At 28.8% G+C, this 14,931-nt stretch overlaps 1 protein-coding gene across 4 annotated transcripts; it reads left to right on the forward strand.

Annotated features, from left to right (window-relative positions):
* Nucleotides 1-4,612: 4,612 nt before the first annotated feature.
* On the forward strand, nt 4,613-11,263 carry LOC126686437 (wax ester synthase/diacylglycerol acyltransferase 11-like). Of its 4 annotated transcripts, none has more exons than XM_050380484.2 (7): nt 4,614-4,844; nt 7,421-7,975; nt 8,749-8,815; nt 9,136-9,251; nt 9,993-10,211; nt 10,404-10,541; nt 10,994-11,263. In XM_050380484.2, the coding sequence occupies exons 1-7, from the start codon at nt 4,689-4,691 to the stop codon at nt 11,153-11,155; spliced, it is 1,413 nt and encodes a 470-aa protein (XP_050236441.1). In that variant the 5' UTR covers nt 4,614-4,688; the 3' UTR covers nt 11,156-11,263. The 4 variants fall into 4 exon arrangements, with proteins under 4 accessions (XP_050236444.1, XP_050236441.1, XP_050236442.1 ...); XM_050380485.2 differs by having other exon boundaries at nt 4,615-4,844; nt 9,139-9,251; XM_050380486.2 differs by having other exon boundaries at nt 4,734-4,844; nt 7,364-7,975.
* The last annotated feature ends 3,668 nt before the right edge of the window (nt 11,264-14,931 follow it).

The raw sequence follows: 14,931 nt of genomic DNA on the forward strand, positions 1-14,931 counted from the left end.
ATGAAATGATAATGTCTCAGATTCATTTAAATATTTAAATATTCATCATCGCATCATACGTTATCCTCACACTATCCAATTTTAAAAATCCCATGCAACAAGATTATAATATTTTTGAAACTGCTCGGCTTAACCATTGATCATAACATTACATCATTTTGATCATGTATTATAATATTATAAGATAAATGGTGTAAAATAATATGATAAATTTTATATTTTTTTAATATTTATAATGAATGGTGTATATAGATCATGTTCAATTAATTTGAGAAGATCTTAAATTTAATCCATATTATGGACGCAGTCCACAAATAATATGATGGACTAAATTTACATTTTTTTTAGATTTTCTAAAAGGATTTATAAAAGGATTACTTTAAAAAAAAATTATGATCTTTACGCTTTTTAAAAATTGGCATATAAAATTATAATTTTTCATTTATTTTTAAATTTATCACCAAAGAAAAATTCAGTGTATTTTTTCTATTTGTTCGAGGGACTCTAGATGATGTCAGAGTAGAAGATCATCAACAAGGCCGTTCTAGTGCGTTGTAAATTCTTATCCAAGACTTGTATCATTTGATGATGTCATGTGAATCGCTAGAAACATGTAAAGTATATGGCTAACCCAATAACGAAAGTTTCATAAGAGAACTAGAGACATACTCTAACTGAAAGAGTATCAGATTTGATGTAGATTCATAATTTGGGTCTTTAACTGATGGTTTAGTGAAGAATTTAGTCAACAAAAATACACGCTTGATTATTTTTAATTTTTTTATTGTGTATTTGTAGTGTTTATATTTTTATTTATGTTTTAAATCTCAGTTTCTTTTATAGTGTATATTTGGTGCTTTTGTGGTGTATTTAATATTCGGATCTTCCTTACTTTATTTTTTCTCGTGGTGGTAATTACTTGATATCATGTTGATTATTCTTGATGCTGGTGGTGGAATCATCTCTGTGTTATTTGACGTTCTTACCGGTTGTTTGTTTTATGAGTCAGTTCCGTCGAAATTTATCCTTCAATAATAATTTTTTAGTTCATAGAAAGCTCATTCAAAAGGAAGTTTTTTGTAAGCTTTTCCGTAGACGGAGTCTGACTTCTCGAGGGATTAACTGGCAAAACATAAGTTAGATTTCTAATTGGACGGTGGTTGTCCGATGAGCACTCTAATTCTTAAGTCAATATTGAGATTAAGAGAGTTTAGAATAATTGTAATAATGTGTGTTTTAAGCATATCTCAAACTCTTTGTATAGTGGTGATGAAAGAATAACTGTGGGATTCAGTCTTCTCTTATTTGGCGGAACCATATATGCATGGTTCTAAATAGGCAGTTCTTATAGGACTCGGCCTCAGTGGTACGAATTATTAGGGTCCACCTGTGAGTTGATCTTGTCTTTGTCCTGTTAGCCTTTGGCGAGTCCTATGAGTTTGCTTTGGTACAAATCCTACCATCGGAATAAATACGATGGAGATAAAACCATCGAAAGAAAGACGACGACGATGAAACCACCATCACCACCAGAATACAGGTGTTTAGCGACGCTAATCACCTATTTTTTGTCGCTAATCCGTGTTAGCGACGAACACAGTCTGTCGCAATAAAAATGGTCGCAAACAGACATTGCGACGCAAGTCGTGTCCGTCGCCGAGTTAGCGATGGAACTTCCGCCGCAAACACATATATATGTCGCAAATCTCCAACTCCTGAGACGGAGTTGGAGACTTTATAACGACAGATTTTTGTCTTTTGAGATTGAGATGGATATATTTGTCGCTAGTAGTGACAGATATATCTGTCGTTAATTGGATTGTTTAGCGACAGATATATCCGTCGCTAATTGGATTGTTTAGCGACAGATATATCCGTCGCTAAACGTGCATTATATCTCACAGATGGAACGCTTAGCAACGGACACATCCGTCGCTAAACAATACTTTCCGTCGCTAAAATCAAGAAGACCTGGAAGAATTTTGCCATTTTCCGCTGTATTTTCCATTTTTTTCTTGTCGATATAAATGTGATATATACAATATTTATAAATTATCTATAAAACACAGAAAACTGAAATGAAATCATGCATGTATAAAGTGATAAATATGTAAATTGTACGGGAAAAAAGAAGCTAAAAACACACAACAAAGTCATAGTGTCATCATCATCTGGTGGGGGGGTGTTGTGGGCGAAACTCAGCAGGAAGCATCATCTTTGCGAGCTCCACGGATAAGAGCGGCCATCCACTCGTCCTAGCCGGCCTGCTGCTAACACTCTAGTGCGGCCATCCGCTCCTCAACACGGCGCTCGACCTCCTGGTCTGATTGTTGTGACCGCGAGGAGCTGCCTCAGGCCCTACTACTCGTGACCGCGTACCTACTGGTCGCTGAACCAAGTCCGTACACGCGATGCTTCTTGTTGACGTCCTCGATATCCAAACCAACAATAATACAATTACATGGAAATTAACATTTATTACGTTAATTACACACATTAACCCAAATTACACTAATTAACCAACTCTATCTAAAAAATACACTAATTAACCAATTGTAACTCTAATTAACTAAGAAACCAAATTAATTAATAAACAAAATTAACCTAATTTTTAGAATAATAATAACAATAAATTAAAACAAATTACATTAGTAAAAATTAACTAATTAAACAAATTAAATTATTTGATTTAACTCTAATTAAACTAATTAAATTTTATATACTAATGAAAGCAATTAGTTAAAATTAATTAATCTAAATCATCTAATTAATAACCAACTAATATAATCTAAACTAATTGATTAATTAATAAACTAATTTATCTAACAATTAGTTAAAATACTTACGAATATAAATAATTATAAATTAAATTAATTAAATTTCAATTTTAAATATTTAATTAAAACTACCTCAATTTAAATAATTATTTATTAACTAACTTAATTTATTATCAATTATCTAATTAACAACTAATAAATGTAATAAATAAATCTATTCAATTAATAAATAACATAATAAATATTAAAACTGAAAGTTACCGGAACTGGAGGAAGCTGAGGTGGACGGTCACCGGAGGCAGCGGGACGGACACAGGAGGCAACATGCTGTTAAAAAAAACTAATTTACATTAATATTTCACATTTAAACTATAAATAATAAATAAGTGAAAACAAAAAAAGCTTACCTGAGAATCAGTGGAGGCTAGCGGTGGAGAGAGGAAAAGTAACGACGGCAGTCCAGTGAAGAGGAGAAACGGCGCGGTGGAGAGGAGCATTCTGGCGGGTGGAGAAACAGTGGCAGTTCGGTGGGTGGAGGAACGGCGGTAGGTAGTTCGGTGGGTGGAGAAACGGCGGCAGTCCGGTGGGTGGAGAACAGAGGAGTTCGGTGGAGAGGAGAAACGGCACGGTTGGTGGAGAAGAGCAGTCCGATGGAGAGGAGAAGAAACGGCGCTGGGAAAAAAAGGGAGAGAAAAAAAGATCAACGGTTTTCAAATAATTCGCTAAAATCGAGTTAAATGAAACATTGCGTTTAGGGCAACACATTTTGCGATGGATAGTTAAAATCCGTTGCTAATATCATTGCCGTAAACGCAACGTTTAGTAAAATTAAAATTAGCGACCAATATTAAACATCCGTCGCTAATATTTTGGCGGTCAGTTTTCCCTCCAACATCCCGCCATTTTAGCAACGGATTAGTGACGAAATATTCGTCGCTAAAGTGGCGGACACTGTCCATCGCTATTATATGATTTCAACGACAGAATTTGCATCCGTCACTAAACGTCAGCATTTGAGTAGTTTATAAAAAGACGCCGACGATGAAACCATCGAAAAAAAAGACAATGACAATGAATATTGTGCTCGTATATCTGAGAGGCGGTAGCTTTTTCTTCTCGTAGATCATAGAGGAAGAGAAGAAAAGAGAGATTTGAGAGGAATGCGAGTGAAAACGAGAAAGGCGACTGTGTGTGAAAAAAAAAAAGAATAAAACCTTAATAAAAAAAAGTCATTTTTAAAACTATTTTGCCAAACATGATAGCGAAAAAAATTAGGCAAACATGGCCAACATTGTTGTGATTATTTTTCAAAAGTGGTGTATTTTATAAATAATTCCTTTAAATAATCTGAAGATAAACTTTTATGTAGATTTAATCCACCACTTCATTTGCGACTGAGTTAATAATATAGATACGATCCTCTCAAGTTGATCGAACATAATATATTATATTTAATTAATTTATACCATTTATTATAAATGAAGAAAAAATATAAAATTTATCAAGTTAGTCTCCACTTTTTATTTTATAATATTATAATACTTAATGATTTAATGTTATAATAAATGTTTAAGCTGCAAAGTTTCTAAAACGAAATGTAACTTTTATATAGAATTGCATGGGATTTTTTTTTATTTTTTATTAAAGACTAAAACTTCTATTAATGATAATAAAAATTTCATAAATAAATTATTCCTCAACAAATTAATATATAATTGTTTGCCTTTTATTTTTAGAGAGATAATCATTTACTATATGACACATTCAAATTGGGTGGTTTGCCTTTCTTTTAAAAGTGGATAGTGGAGGATAACGTTTTGATGCAATTTGAATATTTAGATATTAAATTGAATTTAAGACATTATCATTTCATTGAAAAAATAAGAAAGAAACTGATAAAAGGAGAGATTAATGGAGCTAAGTCCATGTGATCGGATGTTTCACGCGCCGCTTTTAAACTGCCATATTCTCTCTATAATTGGATTAAACGCCGCCGTGGATCCGACGGTTCTCAAGTTTGGACTGCAACAAACTTTGATTAAACACCCTCGCTTCTCTAGTAAACTGGTAATGTAACTTTTGTATTAGTATCATAATTTTTTTTAATTTTAATATTAGTGAGTTTGTTTGATATATTAATGTAACAATGAATGATGAATTTAACTATGTAATATTTTTAAAATAAGAACATAAAATATATAAAAAAAATGTATTTAGAAAATAAGTGATAAACAGAATATATTTTTACAATTAATTGCAATAATACATTTAATTTTAATATTAATTTTAAGAGTAGAAGGTTACTACTTAATTTAATCTCACAAAATAGCACTACTTTTAGCGTTTTTTTTTGTTTAAACTCAATCTTTAAATCGTCTCTTCCATTAGCACAACCTTTCCGCACTTTTCATTTTATAACCCGGTATGCATTTTATGCTCTGTTTTTTTGTTAAATTGACGTCGTTTTTTGTCGTACGGACGCCCAAAACGACGTCGTTTTATGCATTTATACTAATATATGACACGTAATGAAAGGTGTGCTATTAATTGAGACGTTTTAAAGGTTGAGTTTAAATCGAAAAAAACGCTAAAGGTTGTGCTATATGGTAACATTAACCCTAATATATATAAACATAATATAAATGAATTTATTTATCCAAATTAAGTTTTAGTTAAAGTTTGGTTTTTGAGTAATTTTTTACTAAATTTTATCTATTTTTGTTTAGAATTGTCGACGTCATTTTTAATTAATTAAATAAATATTATATTCTATTCCATTTTATTTTTTATTTTTTTATAATTTTTAAATGAATGCCACTTTAAATAAGTTGGATTAGATTAATATGCAAAACTAATGATACATTTGACTATATTATAATTTTAAAGTAAAAGTAAAGGGTATAAAACTAAATTTTTTAACATAGATTTAATTTGTATAAAAATAAAAAAGTAATAAATAAAATAATACATTTAAATTTTAATATTAAATTTAAGAGTAAAATATCACTATTTACTTTATATAAAGATAATTATAATTTTTTTATAAATGAATTAATTATATCCCAATTAAAATTTTAGTTAAAGTTCAGTATTAATTTTACTTTGACTAGGATTAAGAATTCGAATGATAATTTCACATGAACAAAACTTTCCTGCTACCTAGGCAGCAGGAAATTCCTGCAGACCGTGTGGTGGCAGTCTTAAAAATAATTTGGTTAATGAACCATTCCAATCCCTAATTAATTAACCCTCAATATTCTTAATTACTTGTCCAATGCAAGAACTGTTGTAACATCATGAATATCAGAATAGAAACAACAACAACTGGTGATGTTATTAAAATCCGATGAACCACCACCGGTCCACCACCAAACAGTAGTATCATTTCATGAACACTAGTAATTAACTAGGTATTGGAATGGTTAATTAACCAATTTTTTTCTAATTAATAAAACTGTGTGGTGGCAGCCTCACACAGTCTGCAGGAATTTCCTGCTGCCTAATTTTTGTTCATTTCACATAATGTATATCAATTGTGAATTACACCAAATCAATAAGATATGTGAAACTATTTCGTTAAAAGTGATATTATAATTATTCAAACGGACCGAAACAATTTTGAAATTAATTTTGAATTATCTTTTGAATTATTTTTTGTATTAATCGAACGGACCGAAACAACTGAATTATATTTACACAATATTATATAAATAAATCTCCAGGAGTTTAATGTCAATTTTTATAAAATTTAAATATCAATTTCATTTCTGAATTTTCATGTAATGTATTATTTTTGTTTTACTTTTTAATAACTAGTGTTCATGAAATTTGATTAATTGAAGAGCAAATTATTATAAGACTCTCCATATTTGTTATAATTCACACTTTAATCTCTTCTGTTTGAAAATCATATGATATGGTTCCTCACTTTTTTTTTCATCAACAGTTTCGTCCCTCCATCTATTTTAAGTGTAAGTCAATGTAGTTAAAGGATTTAGAGGTAAATTAATTTTCAAATATGATGAACAAAATCGTTGACAAAAGCAAAAGTGAGAAATAAATTGTTGAAAGAAATTAAAGTAGGGGATCACATAGTTTTATTGATTCGGTTGACTAACACCAAAAATGGACGGAAGGACTAAATCATTAATAAAAACAAAAGTGAAGGATTATATTATTTAATTTTCAAATAGAACATATTATAATATGAATTGTGGCAAATATGGAGAAGTTCATATTTTCTCTGTCCCAATAGAATTATCCACTTTATCTTTATCACACAGTTTAAGAAAAACAATTATTGTTTATGGATTTTGTAAAATTCTTACTTTTTTGTCATATCCTTATTTAATATAGGATACACTTGCAATTTACTTTTAATTTACTTATTAGTGATTTTAAATAGGGGTAATATTGGAGAATTGAATGTAAGAGTTAGTTATTTTTTGAAAGTGGATAAGAATTTTGATTTTTTTTAAGTAGAGAACTCTATTAAGACGGAGCGACTAATAATTTGCTCTTATCAAATTTAATGTAATTTTTTATTTTATTTGCTTATAATTTGGTTGGATGTATTTCAATTATAGTTCGATTATATGTTGGGTGTCCAAGCTGATGGACACACCTTTTTTTAAAATACGAAGAGCATCAATGAGAGGAAAATGAAATGGACACCAACAATAGTGAATTTACAAGATCATGTAATAATTCCAAAAGTGGATCCAAAAATGGATTCTCCCGACCAATTTGTTGAAGACTATGTCTCTCGTCTCACTACAATACCTACTATGGATCTTTCAAAACCATTATGGGAAATTCACATTCTCAATATCAAAACATCAAATGCACAATCTATTTGTGTTTTCAAAATTCACCACTCAATTGGCGATGCAGTATCCCTAATGTCGCTACTTTTGGCTTCTACTCGGAAAAAATCCGATCCGAAATCACTCCCGACAATACCCTCGCGAAAACGGGCAGGCTCTAACGCATCTAACGGGTTCATGTGGATGAAGTTGAGGACGATTTGGAATACTTTTGTTGATATGATTTTATTTGGTGCAACAATTTTATTTCTGGAAGACACAAAGACTTCACTTAAAGGCTCTTCTTCTAGGGTTGATCTTAAGCCTAAAAGGGTGGTGTATCGCATAGTTAGCTTGGATGACATCAAGGTGGTGAAGACTAAAATGAATATTGTAAGTTTTTTTTTTCTTCGCTTTATCATTCAAAAATATGCCATATTTTCGGTTACTTTTTTATGTCTAATTTTTTGAAAACCTTTTAAAATTCCTAACATTGTTTTTTCATTTATGACGGGTAATTTAAATTTGATGAGCATCTTTCATTTGAAAAAAAAAATAAGAATAAATAAAAAAATAGAAATGATTTGACTTAATAAGTTTACTTTATTATAATTGAAGGATTAATTTCATATAAAATCACCACTTTTACACGTTCTTTTCATTTTAATCACGTCCTCTGAAAGTTATAATATAAATTCACTGGATGTGCAAATTTGGTATATTTTAGCTGACTCAACAACAGGAATCAAAAAAAAAAAGAGGAAGAAGAAAGTGTTTTTGCTTTAATTAGGATACGTATCATATTATGGTATTTATTTGGAAGGAGGAAGCCACCGAATTTTTACATTGGTGATAGATTTGATAAAAAAATGAAATATGATGAATTTATATAACAACTATTAAAGGGCGTGGTTAAAATGAAATTAACTCTAATTAAAATGTTTTATCTAATATTAGGCATAAATTATATTTTTGCAAGGTTATGGTATAAATTTAAAAACTATCAAAAAGGTGGATATTGAATAATTAGATTCTTTTTTACTTCTAATTTAATTTGCATTTCAAAATAAGAAAATAGATTATTACTTTTTAATATTCATAAAAATAATTATTTTTTAAATATTTATCATAATTTGGTGTTCTTTGTTTGTGAATAAATTTATTAGACGATCAATGATGTAATGTTGGGAGTTATACAAGCCGGTCTCTCTCGATATCTCAATCACGAATGTGGTGAGTTTTATGAAACCCTTTTACCTTAATGATGAAAACAATTTGATATATTTGACGTTTTTACAAATTATAATAAAACTTTTATATTTTTTGTTGATTATAACCCGATTTGAAAAATTTTATTTTAATTTAATTATCCTAATTGAATTAATTAAATTTTAATTTTTTTGTAATATATTTGCTTTTTTTTAGTTGAATATCCGACTCTAAAATGAATAAACTTTTAATTTTAAGTGTTGTAAGATGGAGTCTAAAATATTTAGTGTTTTTTCAAATCATTTAGCATATTTATTTATTTATTTATTTTGGATAAAAAAAAGCAGGTGATAATGACCAAAAAGGAGAAAAAGAAAAGCAAAAGAAGATAAATCTTCAAAAGAAGACTAGACTTAGAGCAACTCTTATGGTGAACCTAAGACCAACTTCGGGAATTCAGGTCAACTAAATGTAGTTTGTCATAATTAATAACAATGTTATTGATAGTGTGCAACTCTCAAACCAAATTTTAAAAATCAAATCAAATTGACAAATTCGGTTCAATTCACTCAAATTATATAAAAAATATATTTATTTATTTTTTCCGTTTGGTTCAATTTTAAAAATAAAATAAATTCTGTTAAAATTTATTACAACCTGAATAAAAAAACTGGACCGAATAGAAAAAATCAGTTGAACTGCCTTGTTTAGTACAACCTGAAAAAGTTTATATATTTGTATTTTAAATTGATTTTGAAAAATAAAATAAATTTTTTGTTTATTCCATCATAATCCAATGCACACTCCTAAATAACATTAATGAATAAAGAATCAACTCGGCTTTTCAATTTGTGTCTCATAATCGATAGATTTTTAAATTTGCGTTTCGGGGTCAAATAGATCAGTTTGGTTAATTAGGTCTTCAAATACGTCTCGGGAGTTAAATAATTATACGTTTGAGGTGTATAAATTTGAGCTTATTTGACATAAACTAAGATAATTTAGAGACTTATTTGACTGATAAAATTAAAAATAACTTGAAATGACTTATTTAACCCCCCCCAAAACACTAATTTTAGAATCTAATTTATCAAAAAATGGTTAAAATGTACTTATTTAATTTGGAGACATAAGTTTTTGATTTTTTTTCCTAACATCAATAGACACATATTTGTAGTAATGATGGTGTGTTGATTTATAGAGTTTGGAAACATTAATGTCAAAGGAATCAAAGCAGAAAAAATGGGGATGGGGTAATAAGTTCGGCTACATGGTCCTACCCTTCGAAACAGCCTTACAAAATGAGCCACTAGACTATGTTCGGCAGGCTAAAGCTACCGTTGATCGAAAGAAAGATTCGCTTGAAGCTCTATGCTCTTTCCGAATCGCCACGCTCATAGTGAACATATTCGGAGCCGAGGTATGCAAACAGGAAAACGGATTCGGTAAAAGTTAAATTTTATGTCTAAAATGTCAAGTTTTCGACGTAAAAAACGTTGATTAAATATATTATCCGTGCTACTTAGTTTCTTAAGTAATTTTTATCTGAATATTTCGATAAAAATTTAAGTATTTTATGAATTTTATTCTATAAATTTAAATAATACTGCAGGTAGCTTCAGCTGTGGCACATCGATTTATATCAAATACTACAATGGCATTATCAAATGTGGTTGGTCCTATTGAAGAAATAAGCTTTTATGGTCATCCAATTCAATTTCTTGCTACAACTGTTTATGGCCATCCTCATGTATATACCCTTTCCCCCTTTTTTTTTAATTAATTTATTTTATATTCTTGCGTTTGTTTTTCAATTTAATCAATTAAGGCTATCACAAAATCTGTTTTAAAAATCGTATTAGACCGATTTCTTTGATGATTCAATCAAAAGAAGGTTAAAATCGTAAACTTTTCGGTCGATTTATTTGGTTTTCGATTGATTTTGATTCGATATGGTCCTGATCGACTTATATTGATTAGACCGTAATAATCAATGGGATCGGTCCAATCGGTTGGATAGTAAATCGATGGTTCTAATGTTCAGCTATCGATTAGGTTTCTAATAGAATGATCGCTATAGTTTATGATTATATGTTAGCTTGACAATGAATCGGTCCAATTTTCGGATCGACCACTGATTGGATTTTTAAAAGAAAAAACACTAATGTTATTGTTTTAATTTTTTTTTATTAAATTTCGCAGGCATTGACAATTCATTACCAGAGTTATTTCAACAAGATGACAATTGTAGTAGCAGTTGATCCAGATGTAATCCCTAATCCTCACAAGCTTTGTGATCATCTTGAGGAGTCCCTTAACATCATTAAGAATGCTGTTCTTGACAAAGGATTTGATGCTGCCTAACATAAATTATTTAAGACTTCTTACTTGACACAAATCTATTCTTTTTTTTTTTGTTTAGAGGTTGTTAATGGAAGCCTGCTAGTTGAATAGAATTGGTATTGTGCTTGACTTGTGTTTTGTTGTGGTTTGATGTTTCTAATGTCTAGATTAGTGTGATCTATTAATCTAGAATTATAGTCTAATTAATTAGGCGAAAGTCAATTAATTAGACAGATTTGACCAACCATAAACCTAAAATCTAATCACGCGAGGGCGGTTTAGAAATTAGGTGGTTTTTAGAGTTTGCTTCCTTAATTGTAATTTGTTAGCTTAGTCGACATCTAATTACGCTAGGGCAATTTAGATGTCAGTTAGTTAATTTGTTGCAATTTTTTTAGTTTTTGACTCGAGAGAGCGGAATTTAGAGTTTTAGAATAGCTTGACCCAAAAACGGCGCCTTTTAGCAATCCTGACTTCTAAGATATTGTCGGCCTTAGTTAGCAATCTTTGCACTCTTTTATATCTTTCTTTAAATATGAGTTTGTTGATCTATTGTTTAATTAGTTTATTAATTTAGTTATGATACTTGTTTAATTTTAGTTCTTTTACCTATCGAAAACCAAACAAATGCTATTTCCTTACTAAACGAAGTGAATAACATTTAAATATATTCTCATCATTGCTTGTTCATTTTTCGTGAAATTGATCTCGCACTTATCTAGTATTACTAGTTGCAGTACCGTATACTTGCGGTAAATGACCAACAATTATATTATCCAATCGAGTTAATAGCCTTAAAATATGGTCAAACCTATAAGCATTAAGTAATGTTATTATTATTACTATTACTATTACTATTACTATTACTATTAGGTTATAATTTCATAAAAATCACGAATTTTACACCTATTTCCATTTTAAACACGACTTTTAAAAGTTGACATATAAAATCATGATCTTTAATTTATTTTCAAATATATAACCAAAGGAAATTCGGTGTATGTTTTTGAAACAGAAAAAAATTTGATGTCGATTTATAATTTAGGTTTTTAATTGATGGTTTAATGAAGAATTTAGTCAACAAAAATACACAGAGTTTTAATTTGGTGATAGATTTGAAAAAAAAAATGAAAGGTCGTGATACTTTATGTCAACTTTTAAAAGTCGTTTTCAACATGAAACTATGTGTAAAGGTCGTGATTTTTTTTATGAAATTAACCCTTAATATTATTAATACTATAACTACTATTTTCTTATTATTGTGGCAGCTATTGTTGATATTATTATTCTGTGTTAAAATATAAACAATGTTTTATGTGCATTGTTGTGATGTGGTTGATAAATGGAAAATGATACTATAATTCGATAAAAGAAAGATATTTATAATTTTATATATTTCTAAATTGCGCGTGTTTTTTATCATTATTATTTTTGATACAAGAGAAGAGATAAAGCGCCTCTATCATACGATACACCATGCATATCAAGCAAAATCCAAGGCACCAAACTAGATGGAATACTCTCATGAATCGCTAAACCGATCAACTGGTTACTCACTAAGGTCTAATTCCCCTCAGAACTAGCTTCTTTGTGATGTTCTTGTATTTTTAAATTTTTGAAACCCACAGTAAAACATTGTTCTGCGTTTTTGTATGAGCATGTAATAACTTTTCAGTTATGTTTTTAATCATGTGAATAATATATGTATAATTATCATTATATTAATCGTCTGTTCAGAAATGTGTAATCCAGACTTATGTTGGATTTGAAAGTTAAACCTTTCAAAGCTTTATGTGTTGATCATGTGCTTGATTTGAGTCGTGACACACATACTTCGCCGCGCTGGATAAAAAAAAGTCGGATCAATAAAAAAGTTAAAATTGAGGAATTAAATAGAACAAAATTAAAAGTTAAGATGTTAAGTGAAAAAATAACTATAGTAATAGTTTGGTGAAATAAAATAGTATAGTTTAGGAATTAAATAATATAATTAATCCAATTTAATTTTTTAATTTTTTTTGAATAATCCCTAAATTTATTTGATTACTAATGACGATGAGCTAACATTTAAAAGCATAATGATATCTGAGTAATATTATATAACTTAGTATATTTATTTGAAAAATTATTATCTAGTAGATTTAAATAAGAGGGAATTTTCCATGATACCTTTGCAACTTAATTACCGCGCTACCTGATTTTTTGATTTTTTTTCATCTCATATCTTTTTTATTTATCAAAATAATTCTGTTTAGTTTTTAAATATTGAAAATACAACTTTTATTTTTATGTTTAATATTTTTTCTTTATCATTTTTTTGTATTTTTTGTGTTTTTATAGTGTATTTATAGTATTTTTACAGTGTATTTATAGTATTTTAATGGTGTATTTATAGTTTTTCTAGTGTAAATACACCAACACTTGGTGTATTTATGATATATTATTTCAAAAAAGCCATAAATGAATTTGTTGTGTACAAAATTAAATCAAAATAAATTGGAATATAGGATAGTAACATGAGATCTAAAATAATGATAGATTTATATGAAAAATAGAACAATTATATTAACAAGAGTTCTAAAATAATCCGTGTAAAAAAAATCTAAAAAATCAAAACAGTCAAAAAAAGCTAAAAGGCGGAAGAAAGACAACACTGATAAAGCCATCGGAAGAAATACGATGACGATGAAATCACTGAAGAAAGACGACGACGATGAACGTTGTACTCGTGAATTTGAGAGGCGGTGGCTTTCTGTGCTCGTAGATCATAAAGAAAGAAAAGAAGAGAGGAATATAGAGGAAGAGAAAGAAAAAATGAGAGGCGGCTGAGTGTGAGGGAAGATGAAGTCCTAATTAAAAAAAAGGTCATACTTGAAATTATTTTGTCAAATGTTGTAGCGAGGGAAATTTAGTTAATTTGGGTTATTGTGAGTTACGAATTTTCAAAACCTCATTTTTATTAAGCTAATTTTTTTAAAAAAAAACTTTTGAATGATCAATTTTATGCTAAAATTACTATCCCATGCAAAGTTCATAGGTTACATCCTCATGTTTGAACACCCCTAAATTTAGATAATTATGGCTAAAATTATTGAAATTATTTTTTAAAAGTATGATATTTTATAAAGGATTAATTTCATAAAAAAATCACGATTTTTATAACTATTTTCATTTTAAACACGACTTTTAAAAGCTGACATATTAAATGAAGACTTCTCACTATTTTTCAATTCCATCACCGAATTCAAATTTAGTAATGTAAAATGCAAGAACAAAATATCAGAACTACTACTTCCATCAACAGAAACATGTTTCTTCAAATTTTGGTTAAGAGGAATTTGAAATAAACAATTCAATAGCATATAAAAAATAATATAAGAAAAAATGATATACATAGAAGAATCAATGAACAGAAATCGGTGGGTTAAAGTCGGAGAAGAGAGGAAAATAAGAAAATAAATGGTTAAGTAGAGAGCAGTTATTTTGGTAAATAAAAAATCGAATAAGGTAAACCTAAAAAATAAAAAAGATACAAAAAGAAAAGAGGAAAAAGAAGATATAATTTTATAAATAAAAGACTTAATTCTTTAAAAAAACCCACATCTTATATTTTTTTCGTTTATACTCTTACCTTGTAAAAACACCATTTGTACCCAATTTTGGGATTTTATGTTTCATCCCTACCCAAAAGCATTAAATTGTACTTTTTTTATTTGGAAAACAGTTTAAAATATACTTTTTTCTATTTCAAAAAATACAAATAAATCCTTAAACTTAAAAAATAATCAAATACATCC

Source organism: Mercurialis annua, linkage group LG6 (assembly GCF_937616625.2).
Source record: "Mercurialis annua linkage group LG6, ddMerAnnu1.2, whole genome shotgun sequence".
NCBI lineage: Eukaryota > Viridiplantae > Streptophyta > Magnoliopsida > Malpighiales > Euphorbiaceae > Mercurialis > Mercurialis annua.